The 19924-nt window shown below is 33.6% G+C and overlaps 1 protein-coding gene and 1 long non-coding RNA gene across 4 annotated transcripts; both read left to right on the forward strand.

Moving 5' to 3' along the window:
• The first annotated feature begins 359 nt into the window (after positions 1 to 359).
• LOC111401300 lies at positions 360 to 1361 on the forward strand. Its single transcript, XR_002703977.1, has 2 exons — positions 360 to 497; positions 796 to 1361. It is a non-coding gene; the product is annotated as an uncharacterized LOC111401300 (long non-coding RNA).
• A 6193-nt stretch (positions 1362 to 7554) lies between these two features.
• On the forward strand, positions 7555 to 13554 carry LOC111401301 (coatomer subunit alpha-1-like). 3 transcript variants are annotated; one of them, XM_023028981.1, is made up of 4 exons: positions 7555 to 7734; positions 7807 to 8031; positions 9023 to 9517; positions 10268 to 13554. In XM_023028981.1, the coding sequence occupies exons 2-4, from the start codon at positions 7824 to 7826 to the stop codon at positions 13210 to 13212; spliced, it is 3648 nt and encodes a 1215-aa protein (XP_022884749.1). In that variant the 5' UTR covers positions 7555 to 7734; positions 7807 to 7823; the 3' UTR covers positions 13213 to 13554. The 3 variants fall into 3 exon arrangements, with proteins under 3 accessions (XP_022884749.1, XP_022884751.1, XP_022884750.1); XM_023028982.1 differs by lacking the exon at positions 7555 to 7734 and adding an exon at positions 8653 to 8746 and having other exon boundaries at positions 7908 to 8031; XM_023028983.1 differs by lacking the exon at positions 7807 to 8031.
• The last annotated feature ends 6370 nt before the right edge of the window (positions 13555 to 19924 follow it).

Here is a 19924-nt window from a genome sequence, read left to right on the forward strand (position 1 = left end):
TTATTAATTTAAAGACGAGGGTAAATCTATCATACAATGACCAAAATGGAAGGAGTGACAAGTTTTTTTGAATTAAATGTTTGATTAGCCATTGAATATTAATATATATCATGGTTTACTCTGTCCTTTGAAACTTAGCCCATTGGTTATTCAACTTCACTCTGTCTTCATTGGCCACCGGATAAAAACGTTAGTGAATTTGCACACGTGGTGAATGGTAATTTAACATGGCACGTTAAATTGTTAATGAGAGTCACGTAAAGACCAAATAAGCAATGCCAAACACGACTTTAGCTTCAAATGAAAAAAGTATAACATGCTTTACAAACATTGAACCCTTCTTCTCCTCATGAATTCTTTTCTTTGCAGTTGGAAGGAAATACCCAATTCTAAAGGGCAAACCCTAGGTGAACTAGCGATTTGTGGCTCAAAAATTCGACCCACATCTACCATCGCCAGAACCCATCAAAGAAGATGCTATTACATAAGTTGTTTGGGTAAGTTATCGACAATAGATTTGAGCGTAATCAATTTGTCCAATCTTTTTACAGAAGTTCATGATACAATGCGGGGAAAAAAATGTACTTACTTGTCGACGTAATTCGTCACGCATAAATTGTTGTTTAAAAAAAAATTTAATATCCATCTATGTAGATTACAGAGAGATGTACCAGTGAACTTAGCCACATGTTTTTAGTTTATATTTATGTATATAGCGTAGAAAACTTGTTATTGAATTCATAGCGTAGGAAACTTGTTATTGAAATAATGTCCAGAAGAAGATTACAATGACAGGGAAGAACAAGGACATTTGTTATTGTTGTAAGAAGCACCGACACCAATTTTCAGATTGCCCATTGAAGCAACGATGTCTAGATTGTGGGTCGAGGTTCATGAAATGTATGGAGGTCGAGAAGAATACTAGAAACATATTATAACTGTTCTTATGTTACACAAGAGATTGTGGAATTTTTTATTGGAATGATGATTCGTCATCGAGGGCAAAACCGATGCAATTTTAAGGAGAAGATTTGTCATCCATGTTCAAGACATTTGCTCAAATAACTAAAGAAAAAGACATGAAGATATCATTGAACATAACTATGCGTAAGGGAAAATGATCTATATAAGGTGTGTTTGTCATTTTTATGTTTGTGTAGTAGGCACCAACTTCGATTTAAATTATGTTTGGTGTATGTTGTTGGCCACATGGAATGTGGGCGTGCATTAATCCTTTAAGTGGGCATACATTCAAAGATGCCAACTGGGAAACTTGTATGCTGAATATCAAGTGACATTTTTGCTTAATTTGTAATATGAACTGTATTTTATATTCTATTCAGTGACTATCTTAAGCTTAATAGGGAATGACTTTGTGTTGAGCTCATTAGAAAATGACTTTGCTAGAGACATTTTTGCTTAAACTTGTCTATATTGATCTTTCATCTCTATATTAATAAAGTTGTGATATGAGTATCATTATATTTCTGCATAGAATTAGGCTTGCGCAATCATTCTCAGTTGTTTTTCTATATTGACTTGCACATTTTGGTTTGCTGAATTGACAATATGTACCATTTTTTTTTACGTATTTTATCAAGTTGGAGACAGATTAAACTTTTCTCCTCATTCGGTGGTATATCATTTCTTATTTAATGTGTTATACATGTAGAGTTGCAATTGAAGTTGTAGAATTGCTTGTGAGAATGGCAAACAGGCTGACGTATGTTGGGCTTGCCGACGGTGGTGATATTTATTTAAAGATCAAGAATTCATCGACCTTTTTATCTGGGATGAGCTTTACTATTTTTTCTTGTAGTGGAAATGCAAATTAAAGCAGGAATTTAACCTGCGATGCAAATCGTATTTTGTGTAAATTGTGAGAAATGGCCAAAATTTAAAGATTCGTATCCATAGTCGAATTTTATAATGTTGGACATATATGCCACTAAAAGTTGACATTCTAGCAGGCATTTTAATCTCAATGATGAAAACATATCCTTATACCCTAAGTCCTGCAAAACCACCATTCCCGTTAGCTTGAGTTTTGAAAACCCGTGATTCCACCAATTCCACAAACTTAACATAATCAAGTAAATTCTAGCATTGAATGAACAAATAATCCTAAACAAGCTGAACTGCATTAACAAATAACGCGACATAATCCATAGAAATCGATGTCTCCAAACATACATCAAATAGTCTAAGATAAAATCAGAGGCATAGCAAAATAGTCTAACACAGCATGTTAACATAACTATCAAAATAGCGGTACATATCCCAGTGAAAACATGCCAAAATTGGAAATCATGCTTAAAAGACTTTTGGTTCTTGTCATCTTTGTTGTTCAAAAGAAATTTATAGATTACTATCACTTTTGGTTCTTGTCATATTTTTTCCGTGCCTCCCACAGTTCTTGTCAACCATCTATTCCAAGTCTACTTCCCCAGTTGGCACATTATCCTCTACAGGCTAACCAGCTTCATGTTGATCACTGATAGGCATCGTCACTACTGGACTGGGTGCAATACGATCCCTTCTCGCCTCATGTGCAACCTTTGGTGTAGGCATAAAATAGAAAGAACTTTGTTGTGTGGTGTTATTTGCTGAAGATGAACCCTTTCTACCAATGGCAACAATTTTACCCTATCATTGCACTTGAAATGTTTAACTATATTAAATGCTACCCTCTCAAAACAAATACTACTTTATATCATGAATAGTCTTTCATGTACTCTTTCATTCACGTATGTGTTGCACTATGTTTCAATAGGTTCCAAGTCGCCTTTAAACCAATCCTGTGGAAACGAAAATATAGTCACATACTGTTATATTTCGTTTGAAATGAGTAAGTAGAGAGAGTAGTGGTACTCACATCCGATGGAGCATTTGGCCTGGAATGGCATCGCTTATTGTGGTCACGCAGTCCACATTCTAAACAAGTCATCTTCAATCTTCATTTTTTCTCATATATGTTTTATCTTGTGAATGTACTATCACATCGTCATTTGCCCTCTTCCTCCTATTTTTTGGCCTCTTTCCTTTGCGCGGAACAACCTATGACGGAGGTATGATAGCAGCCATGTCCAACTCCGGCCATAATCTTATCCCGTTAATTGGGTTAAGGATGTTATCATAGCACCTCAGATATGTTTCAATTAAATAGCAATTGTCAACATATTCTTCTGGATCATTCCTACATTTTCTTATCACTGAAACTGCATGCATGTATGGTGTGCCTGTAAGCTCTCACTCTCTACACGCACAACTCTGTTCTAGTATATCAACAACATATGTGTCGTAGTTATAATCTACTTGCCATTTCGGCTTTCCAGATAAGTGCAATGTGCATTCACATGAGCGATCAGCGTTTTTGTTAAGCTTCTTTCTAATGTTTGGACACAACCTAACATTGTGCTTCATCATTGTGTCTCGACGCTTTCTAATTCTTATCATGAAGATCAATTGAACTGAAGTGAGCATCGTCATAATCATCTTCTCCCTATCACTCCTCAAGGTCTTGTTGAACACTTCGCATATGTTATTCAATAATATATCACTCTTTGCATGGAGAGAGAAGTGTGATCTACTCCATTCTTGTGGATGCCTCTCCATTAGCCATTTATATGCGTTCTCACCGATGTTCAAAATTTGTTGCATTCAATGTTTATAGTCAGGTATAGTGGTTGACTTTATAGCCTGCCAAAGATAATTTTTTAAAGTCTTTCCCTTAAAACCTGCATTGAAAAAATTTATGTGTTGTACACAAAATCTATGCTCGGCCTCAGGAAACAACTCATTTATCACATTTTGCAGACCTTTTTGCCTATCTGTCACCAAGATCCATCCTCTGCCATTTTCAATTTCAATATCCTCGACAAGATAATTTAGAAACCATCACCAAGTTGGTGTGTTTTCTTTCTGAACAACCACGTAAGAAACAGGGTAAATACAATCGTTACCATCTGGGCCAAATGCAGTCAGTAAAATTCTTCCAAAGCAACCTCATAAGTGGCAACCATCAACGCCAACCACCCTTCTTCAACCATTTCTAAAGCCCATCTTACAACCATTAAAGCATATATACATACCCTAAAACACTTGATGTTGCAAAGCTATGATAACAGTAAAACCAACATTTGTTCGGAGTACCTCGACTGCATAAGACCTCAATCGTTCGCACTGGTCTTGCATAGTCCTGACTAATACTTCTCTAGCAAACCTTTTCATCTTCCATGCAACATTTCTACTTATGTTTGTACGTAGGTCCTTCTTAACTGTCACTAAAATGAGCTCCGTTCTTCAGTCAGGGTTCGCTTTGAACTGCTCAAGGTAACAATGTGTCAGGAACTTGTAGTTGTAGTGTCTATTAAATTGATCCCAACTATATGTATGGTCTAATATGTATGATTTCACCTGCAATGTGTCAGTGTCGTTAAATAAGGAATCGTATATCCTCAATTTACTCCCAATTTTGCACACACCCTGTACTCGTCTCTCTTTGTTTGCCGTAAACTGTACACTATACCCATTCAATGCACCATAAGTTCTAAACACCTCTCTAAACTCGACAGCTTAGCTAAAAATATGCCCTACCTCAAACAGTAGGTTTTTCATATCAGTCTCGGCAGAAAATTGAGGAAATTGAAACCCACTTTCGTCATCTGATGAGCATTATGATAATAACTTTTCCGTTAGCTATTCCAAGTCATCTACTTCCATATCGTTTCCCTCTTCCTGTTCATCTTGAACTTGATCATGGCCATCCAAACCCATTTCGATACCATCAGTCACATTTTGCTCATACAGTTTATTATCTTCATCATCCAAATTGCTCTCAGAATCAACGAAATCTGAGTCACCTTCGGCACTGTCACAATATTATGCTACAGGCAATTAGGAAATTCTAATTACACATATATGGAAAAAAAATATTGTGAACACAGGAATGGAGGCAAAGGCTTATGTCATGCAATCAAATGAATTTATTTTCATATGTGTGTCTTCATAAGTATTCCGAGCAACAGATTATACATATTTGTAGATCATGTGTGTGTCTTCATAATTTTTTATATCAAATAATGCTGCCATGATACGAAAAACTTCATTCAGATTATACATATTTGCAGCAATAGTAGCTAGATTATACACATTTAGATCTTCTGTCATAGTTTGAACAGCAGCCAAATTAACATATTTAGATTTTGGTTTTATGAAAATCAGTATTGGGCCTCCAAATGATCCAAGTAATGAAAGATCTTTTCTAAATGGAGTTGAAATCTTGGAACTTGTCAAACTACAGAGGAAGATACAAAAAATTAACATATTTATAAAGCATTAAGTACTAGGCCTCTTTGTCTATATTCATGAAAACACAGAGGAAGATACAAAAAATCATAATTCTAATACTTAATCTAAATTTGAACAGCAGCAGCCATCATTTGTCTTGTTCTTGTTGCTACATTCATGGAAATAATGTAAATTATTGATTTTCAATTACCTTCGAGTGGTCCCTCCATGTGCAAACCTTCTTCGATTCAACACTTGAACTGATTCATGCTTCTGGGGCCTTCAAGTATGGGGAAGTACCGATTGGGGGTTAAGGATAAAAATGGGTTGAAGGAGAAGTATTTTTTGGGTTGGGAATAAATAACAATTTTGAAAGTTCTAGTTTATTGGAAGCTAAAGTCGTGTTTGGCATTGCTTATTTGGTTTTTACCTAGCACTCATTAACAATTTAACTGTCATGTCAAATTATCATCAGCCACGTGTACAAGTTCACTAACGTTTTCATCCGGTGGCTAATGGAGTTGGACGAAATAAAGTTAAATGGCCAGTGGGATAAGTTTCAAATGATAGTGAGTAAACCATGACATGTACCAGAGTTCAATGGCTAATCAAACATTTAACTCAGTTTTTCTACATAGTTAACTGTTGTGGATAAATTATGTCAAAAAAGGTTGGGATAAATTTGTTACATTTTATAAACATTGAGAATGAAAAGTGCAAATTTCTCTAAGTTATTATAGAAGACGTATCTATTTTTCATCCCAAGAATTCTTTTCAAATTTTCCATCTTTCAGTTCTCATTGGATAAATAAAGTCTTTACCAATAAAAAAAAGTTATTTTTGACATTCAAATGTAGGAGATTGTCAAATAAAATCCATCTTATAAATAGTTAAAAACTGTGTTTTGACAATCGGACCGGACCAGCCGGTTTGCTCGAAAAAATCATGAACAAAGCAGAAATTCGGTTTGGTTATAGAGAAAAAACCGAACGAAAAGAAACCGGCAAAAAATTCGGTGAACCCTCCTATTCAATCGGAACCCGTGAACCTAAAGTAGGTTTAAAGATTCATATTTGTCCAAAAATAAATAAATAAATAAATGGTGAAGTAGATAACAAAGCTTCCGTCTCCTAGGTCAGTAGTCACTAGTTTCCTACCATCTCAACCGCGAAACCTTTATACTTCATTTTATTCCAAATATTTAAAATCCAAACTAAATTTTACAAAATATGAAAATATATAAATACACAATGAAAATAGAAAAGGAAAGGCATAATATGTATATATATACACACACATACACACACACACACAAAAGAATTTGTATGCATGACAACGTGAGAAATAAAAGTAGACGTCGATAGTAGATGTCAATAATGGGAAGAAGAAGAAAACGGGACTTTACTAGATAACAAAGCTTCCGTCTCCTAGGTCAGTAGTCACTAGTTTCCTACCATCTCAACCGCGAAACCTTTATACTTCATTTTATTTCAAATATTTAAAATCCAAACTAAATTTTACAAAATATGAAAATATATAAATACACAATGAAAATAGAAAAGGAAAGGCATAATATGTATATATATACACACACATACACACACACACACACAAAAGAATTTGTATGCATGACAACGTGAGAAATAAAAGTAGACGTCGATAGTAGATGTCAATAATGGGAAGAAGAAGAAAACGGGACTTTACCAAAAAACGAAGAGAAATGAGGCAGCCCAAGAATATATGTTTGGACTTTAGTTTGTGGGCTTTTTATGCATTTGAAAGTAACTTTAGACCCATTTATTGATAACTTAATTGTGTCTCAACTCTCAAGTTTTATTGATTAACTAATAGATTTTAGAATTAAAATATTAATAAAGTTTTAATTATATTTATAAGAGCTTGTTTGGTACAGTTTAAATGCCATTAATTTTTTTACCGTTATTTTACTATTTCAACCGTCATCTTTGAATTCTTCTCTTACAAGTAGGACTCACTTTATCTTTGATGGTCAAAAAATCAATTATCAAAACTCTTGCAAACATGCACTAAATTTATATATAAATTAATATTTAATTATTTAAATTTTTGGGTTGACTCCAGTTCAACCTGTATTCGAACGTTCGACCCTTGACCTTTTAGTTTCTCCTGTTAATGACAGTGTCGGTTTTCAAAACGTTGGTTTAAAAAAAAAATAAAAAAATAAAAAATAAAAAAATAATAATAATAAATAAAAACGGTTGGTTAAATACTCCCCAAATTCGTAATATCGGACGTCTTCACGGTAGGATAGGATGCAAGTAGATCAACCAGCAGAGACAGAAAGAAAGCATAGCACCGTCACTCTATTTCTATTCACTTCTTGATCTACAGCCCCGCCCCCGGCTACACCCAAGTTCGATCCCATAACTGAAATGCCCAATTTTGCATAGATCTTGATCGGAGCAGGTAAAAATGAATCTCCCTTAGGTCTTTCCAATTTTTTTTCGAAAATTTAGATCCCAGTGGTTTTGTGTGAAGGATAATAATTGGGAGGAATGTTGACCAAGTTTGAGACGAAGAGCAATAGAGTGAAGGGATTGAGTTTTCACAGCAAGAGGCCATGGATCTTGGCGAGTTTACACAACGGTGTGATTCAGTTGTGGGATTATCGTATGGGCACTCTCGTCGATCGATTTGACAAGCACGTTGGACCCGTCCGTGGAGTTCATTTTCATAAGTCCCAACCCCTTTTTGTATCTGGAGGTTTAATTTGTATTTAATTTATCGAGTTTCGCAAATTTATTTCTGGCAACTTTTTCTCTGCTTGATTGTGTCATTGAGTGCTTTTGTTTAGGATGTTTACTAATCTGGATCTGCTGGTTTGGGTTGACATTTGATGTTTGATCCTTGAACTTTGTGATCTTGATCCGAATTCTGGCGCTTGATTGCATGTATTTGTAATCTACTTCGTGGGCCAATAATGTGAGCATATAAACTGATTACCTTCTGGTTGGGTTGCAAGTATTATTTATTTTCCATTTACCAAGAGACCTGACAATGTGCATTTGAATTCCTTTAAAGCAATGAAGTTTTTCCCATTTTATTTGGAACTTGGAAGGATGTGCTATTGCACACTATTACTGTTTGAAGTTGGATGACCAATGTATTGTTGAGCTATGAGATTTGGGATCAAACTGCACAATTTTATATGATTCTTTAGTTGATTATGTAAAGTATGCCCTAAATGTAGATAAGAAAAATTTATACATGACGGTTTTCTAACTTATATATCAATTTTGGGCTTTTATTGTAGTAGTGATCTAAGAATGGGTGAAATGTGTTGGAATCTTGTTTTTAGTGGAGCTGATTATTTTTTGTTGTTAGGTTGCTATAGAATGCAGTGCTGGATTCAAACCTTATGAATGGATTTTCTTCATCAAGCTGGAATGGCAAATCTAGACCCCTAAAACATTGATGAGTGCGATATTGTATTCAAAACTGGGCAAAATTTGATCTTTTTTTTTTATGTAACTATGAACTGGTGGGAGCTTAAACAAATTGAATCGAGGAAATGGTCTATTTAGTTTCTTCAACTTCCGCTTGATTATAATTGAAATGTCAAACGAAAAGATTTTTCACTCATCAAATTGGATCAGCTATGTTCTGTGAGATTGCTTTGACACAAATTTTTTTCCCTTTGGATTGATCATTAAGTATATGTTTTCTGAGTTCATATAGATACTGGTTTTTGCAGGAGATGATTATAAGATCATGGTTTGGAATTACAAGTTGCATAGTTGTTTGTTTACTCTTCTTGGGCATCTTGACTATATCCGAACTGTTCAATTTCACCATGAGTATCCCTGGATTGTCAGTGCTAGTGACGATCAGACAATCAGGATATGGAATTGGCAATCACGCACTTGCATTTCTGTTCTGACGGGGCACAATCATTATGTGATGTGTGCCTCCTTTCATCCGAAAGAAGATTTGGTCGTTTCAGCCTCTTTGGATCAGACTGTTCGTGTTTGGGATATTGGTGCATTGAGGAAGAAAACTGTTTCTCCTGGTGATGACATCCTGCGATTAAGTCAGATGAACACAGATTTCTTTGGTGGGGTTGATGCTGTTGTGAAGTACGTTCTAGAAGGCCATGATCGAGGGGTTAACTGGGTTTCATTTCATCCAACACTGCCCTTGATTGTCTCTGGAGCAGATGACCGTCAAGTGAAAATCTGGCGCATGAATGGTATATCCTATATACAGCTTGACCTTTGATTATGTTTGCCTCGAGGCAGTTTCCTGCTTGATCTTTTACTTCTTTTGCTCTCAAGTCACTTTTTCTTCAGCAATATAATTTTTCCATAAATGAGTTGAAGAAATAGGAAATAATAAATGAGCTGTTATTTTTTATGTAATTAGGAATTCCAATGATAGAAAACCCCTTTATTTCGACAGTTTGGCACTAAGTATCGATGGCAATTATCTCTCCTTTAGTTATGATCATTACAGAATCCTTTCTTTTGGTTTTCCGTAATGATATTGACCACCCATGCCCGCATTTTCGGTCAAATGTCTTGTTGTTTGTTGTATTTTACGACTTCGTTACTGTTATTCCATATTTGTTCTTGTAAGTTTCGTGTTGACCAGAAGTTTGCCCGGGAGAATATTTATATTTCAATTTAATGCACTCATAACTTTTGCATGCAATTTAATGAAAATGATAGGATGATAAATAGGGAACTTTTATAATTAGTTGATGAAATTAGCTGAAGTTGCAGTCAATTAAGCTAATTTTAAATAGACTGGAGGTTAATTTAACATCATATTTATCTATTAGGAATATACCATTCGCATGGGAGATTTCTTTTATTGATTTTTGTTTCCCACACTTGGATCAAACCGTTGAGAATGTGAACTGCCTTTAGGGAGATTCTTTTTGGAGAACTTCTAGTTTTTGAGTATTGAATTTTTTCCTAACTGATTTATCTGTTCTCAGATACAAAAGCTTGGGAAGTGGACACTTTGAGTGGGCACCTGAATAATGTGTCATGTGTTTCATTCCATGCAAGACAGGATATCATTGTGTCAAATTCAGAAGATAAAAGTATTCGAATTTGGGATGCTACTAAAAGAACTGGTCTGCAGACTTTTCGCAGGGAGCACGATAGGTTCTGGATCCTTTCAGCTCATCCTGAGATGAATCTCCTAGCGGCTGGTCACGACAGTGGCATGATAGTGTTCAAGTTGGAGAGAGAGCGTCCTGCTTTCTCTGTTAGCGGTGATTCTCTGTTTTATATCAAAGACCGATTTTTGCGTGTTTACGAGTATTCCATTCAGAAAGACACTCAGTTGATTCCAATTCGTCGGCCTGGTTCTAATAGTTTGAATCAAGGGCCTCGAAATCTTTCATACAGCCCCACTGAGAATGCTGTTTTGGTCTGCTCAGACATGGATGGGGGATCATATGAACTCTATATTGTACCTAAAGAAAGCTATGGTAGAGGTGATACAATTCAAGAGGCAAAAAGAGGTAGTGGGGTATCAGCCCTGTTTGTTGCTCGAAACAGGTTTGCTGTACTCGAGAGGAGTAGCAACCAAGTCTTAGTTAAGAACCTGAAAAATGAGATTGTCAAGAAGAGTGTTCTTCCTCTTGCTACTGATGCGATATTTTATGCAGGCACTGGAAACTTGCTATGTAGGGCTGAGGACAGAGTAGTCCTTTTTGACCTCCAACAGCGGATTGTTCTTGGGGATCTTCAAACTTCTTTTGTTAGGTATGTTGTTTGGTCACAGGATATGGAGAGTGTTGCTTTGCTGAGTAAACATTCGATAGTCATTGCTGATAAGAAGCTTACACACCGCTGCACCCTTCACGAGACAATTCGCGTCAAGAGTGGAGCATGGGATGACAATGGCGTCTTCATTTATACAACACTCACACACATTAAGTACTGCCTTCCTAATGGCGACAGTGGAGTAATCAAGACGATGGATATCCCGGTGTACATCACGAAAATCTATGGCAACACAATATTTTGCTTGGACCGAGATGGAAAAAACCGTCCCATCATTATCGATTCGACTGAATATGTTTTCAAGCTATCCCTGCTGAGGAAGAGATACGACCAGGTTATGAACATGATTAGAAATTCAGAACTCTGTGGGAATGCCATGATTGCTTATCTGCAGCAGAAGGGCTTTCCACAAGTTGCCCTTTATTTTGTGAAGGATGATAAGACTCGCTTCAGCTTGGCACTTGAAAGTGGGAACATCGAGAAAGCACTTGAATCTGCTAAAAAGATTGATGAGAAAGATCACTGGTATAGACTAGGGGTTGAGGCACTTCGTCAGGGTAATACTGGGATTGTAGAGTATGCTTACCAGAGAACCAAGAACTTCGAGAGGCTATCCTTCCATTATCTGATAACTGGAAATTTGGACAAATTATCAAAAATGATGAAAATCGCCGAGGTAAAAAATGATGTGATGGGCCAGTTTCATGACGCTTTGTACCTTGGTGATGTCCGTGAGCGTGTTAAAATTTTGGAGAATGCTGGTCATTTGCCCCTTGCATACCTCACAGCCTCAGTCCATGGGCTTCATGATACTGCTGAGCTTCTAGCTGCTGAACTGGGAAATAATGTTCCTTCTTTGCCCCAGGGGAAGAAAGCTTCTCTTTTGATACCCCCAACTCCTGTCTTGTGTGCTGGAGACTGGCCTTTGTTGATGGTCAGTAAAGGGATTTTCGAGGGCGGTCTTGATGAAACAGGCAGAGATGCACACGAGGGTTATGAAGAGGCTGCAGATGCTGACTGGGGTGAGGCTTTGGATATTGGTGAGGTCGAGAACTTGCAGAATGGAGATATTAGTATGGTACTGGAGGACGAAAATGTGCAGGAAGATAATGAGGAGGCAGGATGGGAGCTTGAGGATCTGGATTTGCCTCCCGAAACACCTAAGACTGCTACAACTGCTCGTTCTTCTGTATTTGTCACTCCCACTCCAGGAATGCCGGTAAGTCAGATTTGGGTGCAGAAATCGTCACTTGCTGCTGAACATGCAGCTGCTGGCAACTTTGACACAGCTATGCGATTATTGAGCAGACAATTAGGGATAAGAAACTTCTCTCCTTTGAAGTCATTATTTCTTGATGTTCACATGGGCAGTCACACTTATTTGCGTTCCTTCCCATCGGCCCCAGTGATCTCTGTGGCAGTTGAGAGGGGTTGGAGCGAGTCAGCAAGTCCCAATGTGCGGGACCCACCTGCACTCGTGTTTAATTTTTCTCAATTGGAAGAGAAGCTCAAGGCTGGTTACAAGGCAACAACTGCTGGGAAATTTTCTGAAGCACTTCGACATTTCCTGGCGATTCTTCACACAGTTCCCTTGAACGTGGTTGAAACAAGAAGGGAAGTGGATGAAGTTAAGGAGCTGATTATAATTGTAAAGGAGTATGTTCTGGGTTTACAGATGGAACTTAAGAGAAGGGAACTAAAGGACAATCCGGTTCGTCAACAGGAACTGGCTGCATATTTTACCCACTGTAAACTCCAGACTCCACACTTGAGACTAGCATTGTTGAATGCAATGACTGTTTGCTACAAAGCACAGAATCTAAGCACTGCAGCCACCTTTGCTAGGCGACTCCTGGAAACCAATCCAACAGCTGAAAACCAAGCAAAATTGGCCCGCCAGATTCTACAGGCGGCCGAGAAGAATATGAGGGATGCCACCCAACTGAATTATGACTTTAGAAATCCTTTCGTGGTGTGTGGAGCCACCTATGTCCCAATATACCGGGGCCAAAAGGACGTAACTTGCCCATACTGCAGTTCACATTTTGTTCCATCCCAACAAGGGCAGCTTTGCACTGTTTGTGACCTTGCAGAGGTAGGATCTGACGCATCTGGCTTACTGTGTTCTCCTACACAGATTAGATAATTTAGCAACTTTCTTATGATGACTTGTTCGTTCGTGGGGCTTATACTGGCAAAACCGATTAAGTTCATGGGCGGGTGCCAGCTTGATAAACAAACAGATAGGAGCATTAGAAGACACAATGTTTTCAATTGGATTATATGTTATGCTTTTGCTCTGTGTTTTCCAGCCACTCCTTCCATCGCTCGTGTTTTGATAAATACAGTTTCCTTGTAATAAAGTATGTAAGATTTAACTCTTGCCATTCTTGGGACTTTTGGAAATCAAATTGTCTACCTTCTTCAAATATCAACTCTATTGCCTGTTTTTACGGGGTGAATTGAATTTTAATTTTCCGGTGTTAGATATTTTTCCTGTCCCATTTTTTTCTCATTCAATTTTAATGCTAACTTAGAAATTTAATAGCAGAAGTGTTAATAGCGTGTTTGGCTGAGATTAAAAAAAGGATTACTTTTAAGTAGGTTTTTTTTTTGTCACTACAGCTATTTTAAATATTTTAATTCGGTTATCGGTTTTTTATTCTTTAACAAAAACTGATTAATTTAATGTCAATCGAGTGGTAGGTCTCACGTTCAATAATCGAACTTTGTTGATTGTGGTTAGAACTAATGTCAAATTAATATGGAAATTTACAAAATACACATATAAGGCTGTGATTACACTTCTCATACAATGTTTTATAAGGGTTTAATTGTACTTCATGTAGCGTTTTATAAATTTAAATTTTACATACAACATTTTGCAGAATGATTGAAAAGCACAATTTGCAAAAATATTTACAAATATAATATCATAAATAAATGAAGAGACAAAAATACGCTTAATTAAAATAGAAACTTACATTAGGTAACATTTTGCATAAATTTTTTTGAATTATTGATTTTAATTGAATGTTTTTTCTTTAAAAGATCGGAAAAATTGGAATCGATGGTGCAGAGTCGAAAAGGGATTCTGACAGAACACTATTGAAAAGCCAATTGAGAAACCAATCCTATAAATGATTCTTTTTTGAATCGTGAAAGATTAAATACATGCAAAATACGATGTAATATCTCAAGGGAATGGGAACATGTAGATATGTGCAATTACAATAAGAGAAAATTTCCCCCAATACATCTTTTAAAAAAAACATATCCAAATTTTACTTTTCATCAAAATTTGTTCCCAAAATACTTTAGTTTATGCACTAAATATGCATCCCAAAACTTGCTTTATTCATCAAGATTAATCATTGCACGTGCTATAATCATGCCTCCAAACATGCCTTATCTCTCATGCTATAATCACTCATGTCCTCTAAACATGCTTTTATCTCTTAGACTCCCACGAAAACCCTACCCAGAGTCACTCCAAAAATCTACTGTCCATTGATTCCACAAGGGACCCCAAAAAAAAAAAAAACGAAGAGAGAAACAAAAAAAAAAAAAAAAAAAAAAAAAAACACACACACACACACACACGACTCCTCTATTAAGTGACAAAGATGTGGAGCCATAAAAAATTGACACTTCATCTAGAGATGGCAAAAAAAAAAAAAACCCTTCATACCCAATATCTGCGGGACCCGACCTGGAACGAGGTGGGGATTACTAGTTTAATCAAATATTCAAGTAATGTATGGGATTGGTACAGGTAACAGAGGCCCTACCTCGTTTAATATTTTTATTTGAAGAATTCAATACTTTAAATGAAATTCGACGAAATTTCATTAGTTCTAATAGGAGATGATAACTAAGATTATCTAAGGAATATGATGACCAATAAAAAATTAGTTTATCAAATATATTCGAATAATTTAAAAATAAATTAATTAATTAAAAAAATTAATAACTATATTATTGTCTCGATGCAATAAAATGAATTATTAAAATATGAAAAAAAATTAAATAAGTACGTAAATGCGGCAATCCTGCCCTGCCCTAAACGGTAACAGGTGGGTATGGGGCAGGAAATTGCCCATGGGGTGGTCCCACCCTGCCCCGAATCCAACTCTAACTTCATCGGTTCCAAAACATGTCAGGGAGTAGCCTATGATATGTTTTAGGTTACAAGGAGCCAAAGAAGAGGCTTAAAATAGGTAACAAAATTTAGCTCCTATTTGTTTCCAATTTTTTGTCCAATTTTAATGCATTTTCGGACCGTTGCAACATTGTAAGCTATGATTTTTTACTTTTTCTCTTACATGACTCACATGGGTCCCATGTGCTGGCAGGAAAACGGTCAGAAAAATGCATTTTTGCCCTCAAACAATTGAAAACAAATAGGGCTTAGATGGTAAGTTTTGGTTCAGGCTTTAAATGTAATAGTTGTGTGAGCAAAGTGGTTTTAAGAATTTGGAAGATGTTAATGTTTGAGGGATAAGATTGATAACTACCCTCCAAAAACCATGGCCAATCCTTATATGGAACAATGTGGTTGCGTTTATGAAGCAACTATGAAGCCATCAGTTGCTCAATATGAGAAGAATAAGAATATGGTGTGTTTGAAAGTAATCTTCCCATTATCTTTATCATATTTTTTTCATCATGTTACTCGTGTAGATAATTAGATTCCGTTAGGGTACACTCTATTTCCATCCACACTTTTTATATATACATCTATTTTTAAAAATAATTTTTTATTATATTTTAAATCCTATGTAAATTTACTTAAATGGACATAAACAGAATTAAATAAAAATACATAACTCTAAAATGATCCACCAATTTTTATTTTCATTAAATTTTCCTAAATCTAATTTTATTCTTTTAGAATTTGTGTTTAACTAGAATCCTAATAGATTAAGAAAAACTACATGAATATAATTATAGGTGATGGGTGGCCCCAAATTCACGTACATTAATGAAGATTAGCTGAAAGGAAGTATTAATGTTTTAAGGGAAGATTTATGGAATTCCCATGGTGGCTAAACTAAAGTTTTGAAATATTAGCCAAAAGTTTTCAGATTAGAGGTCTTCAATATCTTCAGCATACAAAATTGGTAAAATTCAACTTGCTTAATTGAACATTCTTCTTCTTTCTATTTTTAGCATTTATCGTTTGAAGTATTGTAATACTCAGTACTACAATAGGCAAAGAATTTAGTGAACAATGGAAGAGACCCTGTTAGAGCAAAATACAGACATAGCAATATATGAACAAAAATTTGAAAAATTAAGGATTACCGTTTTATCTTGTTTTGTTGTTTGATTTTTGTTCCTAACACATTAAGACATTAATGAGTTTTAGATTATTTTTTTTCATCTTCGTTTTAGGGACCATAGCAAATATTCAACATGTCTTAAGAATGTGACTATTTGATGTGGGTTGGGATTATATTTGAAATTTGAAAGCCCTTGACCGATCAATTATGCCCTCAAAATGGATGTTTTGGTAAAATATTGATAAATCTATAGTGTTAGGGATGTATTTAAAATGAGATGAATATATAAAATTCATGTAGATATATAATATTTAAATAAATGAATTTAATAAGGATAAGATTGAAATATAACATAGATGCAAATAGCATTTCTTTTAAAATTTTAAAATTTTATTAGGAATCAACTTAGAGTGGGATATACATATAAAAAATATGAATGGAAATAGCGGTAACCTACCGTTAATGATGGTGTAATGTTATTAGAATTGATTTATTTCAAGCAAGAGATGGATTAAGTTTTTATTTATATGTCTCATAATTGGTAAGCAACGCAAATGTAGGTGTACCTAGAGTAGTAAAGTTAGGCCTTAATAAACTATTGTTCAGTATCGTGATGTGGTCTTAGCATTTCTGTACTTCAACTAATCATAAAAAATGAATTGAAATACATCGAACCATGGGCGGAGCCATTCATTTGCCCGCACTGGACCTTTGGTCCAAGCCCAAAATCAATCTAATTTTTATTTTTTTTCATTTATTTATAGTCCAGTCCATACACTAATTTGGAGGAAATGGTGGGCAATGGCTGCCCCACCCGGTATGTTTTCCATAATAGCCTTTGACCAAGTTATTTGTTAAAAAAAAAAAAAAGAGAGAGAGAGAGAAAATGTAAACAAAATGTGTAGGGTCGAAAATACCCTCATTTAGAGGAAAGAAGAGAAGAGAAAAAAGAAAAGAAAAAAGGGAAAAATCAGCTACCGACCGTCGACGTCGCCTACGGACTGCCCGGACCTCACCAACTTCGACCAAGACCAGAGCCACCTCGGATTCGCCGGAGACCGTCATTTTCTGGAAGGTTAGACATGTTTTCTATAAATAACTACTTTGAATTTGTTAAAGTTTGAATGTTTAGGATATGAATATGGGTTAAATTCATGTTTTTATAGTTAAAATGTAAGAAAATATCGAATTTGAGGTTAAAATCTTGAAAAAAAGGGGGCGGAGCTCGCTGGAAATGGAGTTTCCGACGAGCCCGCCGGTATGGTCCGTTACGGACCAATCCGTAACGGACCGTAAGATGGTCCGTTACGGACCACGACCGTATGGTCCATCCGGACCCCGACCAGTCCGGACCACACCGGACCCGGATTTTGGTCCGGGTCCGGCTAACCGGCCCAAATCCGGGTCCGTCAAATATTTTTTTTTTTTTTTTTTGTGTTGTGTGTGTTAAGAAATAAAATGAAAAATAAAAGAAATAATATATTAAGAAAATTAACGAAATATTTAAAGATAAATTAAATTGAGTTTTAATTTTTGTTCTTTTCTACTTAAATATACGTTTCAAATAAATAATCGAAATAAAGTAATTAAATATGAAATAAATAATATACATAATTAACGAAATATTTAATGAATAAATTTAAAAAAATAATATATTTTTTTACTTAAAGAATTAAGATAATGAATTAAAGAAATAGTAAAACAAAAAATCGAATAAATATTATTCAAATAAATAATCGAAATAGAGTAATTAAATATGAAATAAATAAAACACGTTATTAACGAAATATTTAAAGAATAAATTAAGTTGAATAATATTTTTTTTACCTAATCAATTAAGATAATTAATTAAAGAAATAGTGAAACGAAAAATAGAATAAATATTATTATTTTTATTCAAATAAATAATCGAAATAGAGTAATTAAATATGAAATAAATAAAACACATAATTAACGAAATATTTAAAGAATAAATTAAATTGAATAATATTTTTTTACCTAACCAATTAAGATAATTAATTAAAGAAATAGTGAAACGAGAAATCGAATAAATATTATTATTTTTGTTCAAATAAATAATCGAAATAGAGTAATTAAATATGAAATAAATAAAACACATGATTAACGAAATATTAAAAGAATAAATGAAATTGAATAATATTTTTTTTTACCTAACCAATTAAGATAATTAATTAAAGAAATAGTGAAACGAGAAATCGAATAAATATTATTATTTTTATTCAAATAAATAATCGAAATAGAGTAATTAAATATGAAATAAATAAAACACATGATTAACGAAATATTAAAAGAATAAATTAAATTGAATAATATTTTTTTACCTAACCAATTAAGATAATTAATTAAAAAAATAGTGCAACGAGAAATCGAATAAATATTATTATTTTTATTCAAATAAATAATCGAAATAGAGTAATTAAATATGAAATAAATAAAACACATGATTAACGAAATATTAAAAGAATAAATTAAATTGAATAATATTTTTTTACCTAACCAATTAAGATAATTAATTAAAGAAATAGTGAAACGAGAAATCGAATAAATATTATTATTTTTATTCAAATAAATAATCGAAATAGAGTAATTAAATATGAAATAAATAAAACACATGATTAACGAAATATTAAAAGAATAAATTAAATTGAATAATATTTTTTTACCTAACCAATTAAGATAATTAATTAAAGAAATAGTGAAACGAGAAATCGAATAAATATTATTATTTTTATTCAAATAAATAATCGAAATAAATAATATACATAATTAACGAAATATTTAAAGAATAAATTAAAAAAAATAATATTTTTTTACTTAACGAACTAAGATAATGAATTAAAGAAATTGTAAAAGGAAAAATCGAATAAATATTATTGAAATAAATAATCAAAATAGAGTAATTAAATATGAAATAAATAAAACACATGATTAACGAAATATTAAAAGAATAAATTAAATTGAATAATATTTTTTTACCTAACCAATTAAGTAATTAAATAAAGAAATAGTGAAACGAGAAATCGAATAAATATTATTATTATTATTCAAATAAATAATCGAAATAAAGTAATTGAATATGAAATAAATAATATACATAATTAACGAAATATTTAATGAATAAATTTAAAAAAATAATATTATTTTTACTTAAAGAATTAAGATAATGAATTAAAGAAATAGTAAAACGAAAAATCGAATAAATATTATTCAAATAAATAATCGAAATAAAGTAATTGAATATGAAATAAATAATATACATAATTAACGAAATATGTAACGAATAAATTAAATTGAATAATATTTTTTTACCTAACCAATTAAGATAATTAATTAAAGAAATAGTAAAACGAAAAATCGAATAAATATTATTCAAATAAATAATCGAAATAAAGTAATTGAATATGAAATAAATAATATACATAATTAACGAAATATGTAACGAATAAATTAAATTGAATAATAATTTTTTTACTTAAACAATTAAGATAATTACTTAAAGAAATAGTAAAAGGAAAAATCGAATAAATATTATTCAAATAAATAATCGAAATA

The sequence above is a fragment of the Olea europaea genome, chromosome 10 (assembly GCF_002742605.1).
Source record: "Olea europaea var. sylvestris chromosome 10, O_europaea_v1, whole genome shotgun sequence".
Classification (NCBI taxonomy): Eukaryota; Viridiplantae; Streptophyta; class Magnoliopsida; order Lamiales; family Oleaceae; genus Olea; species Olea europaea.

Bases quoted from the DNA above. Each gene is read 5' to 3' on its own strand.
- LOC111401301 (XM_023028981.1), top strand. From the start codon at position 7,824: ATGTTGACCAAGTTTGAGACGAAGAGCAATAGAGTGAAGGGATTGAGT. The intron at 8,032-9,022 runs GTTTAATTTGTA...TGGTTTTTGCAG, and splicing joins ACCCCTTTTTGTATCTGGAG to GAGATGATTATAAGATCATG. The intron at 9,518-10,267 runs GTATATCCTATA...ATCTGTTCTCAG, and splicing joins GAAAATCTGGCGCATGAATG to ATACAAAAGCTTGGGAAGTG.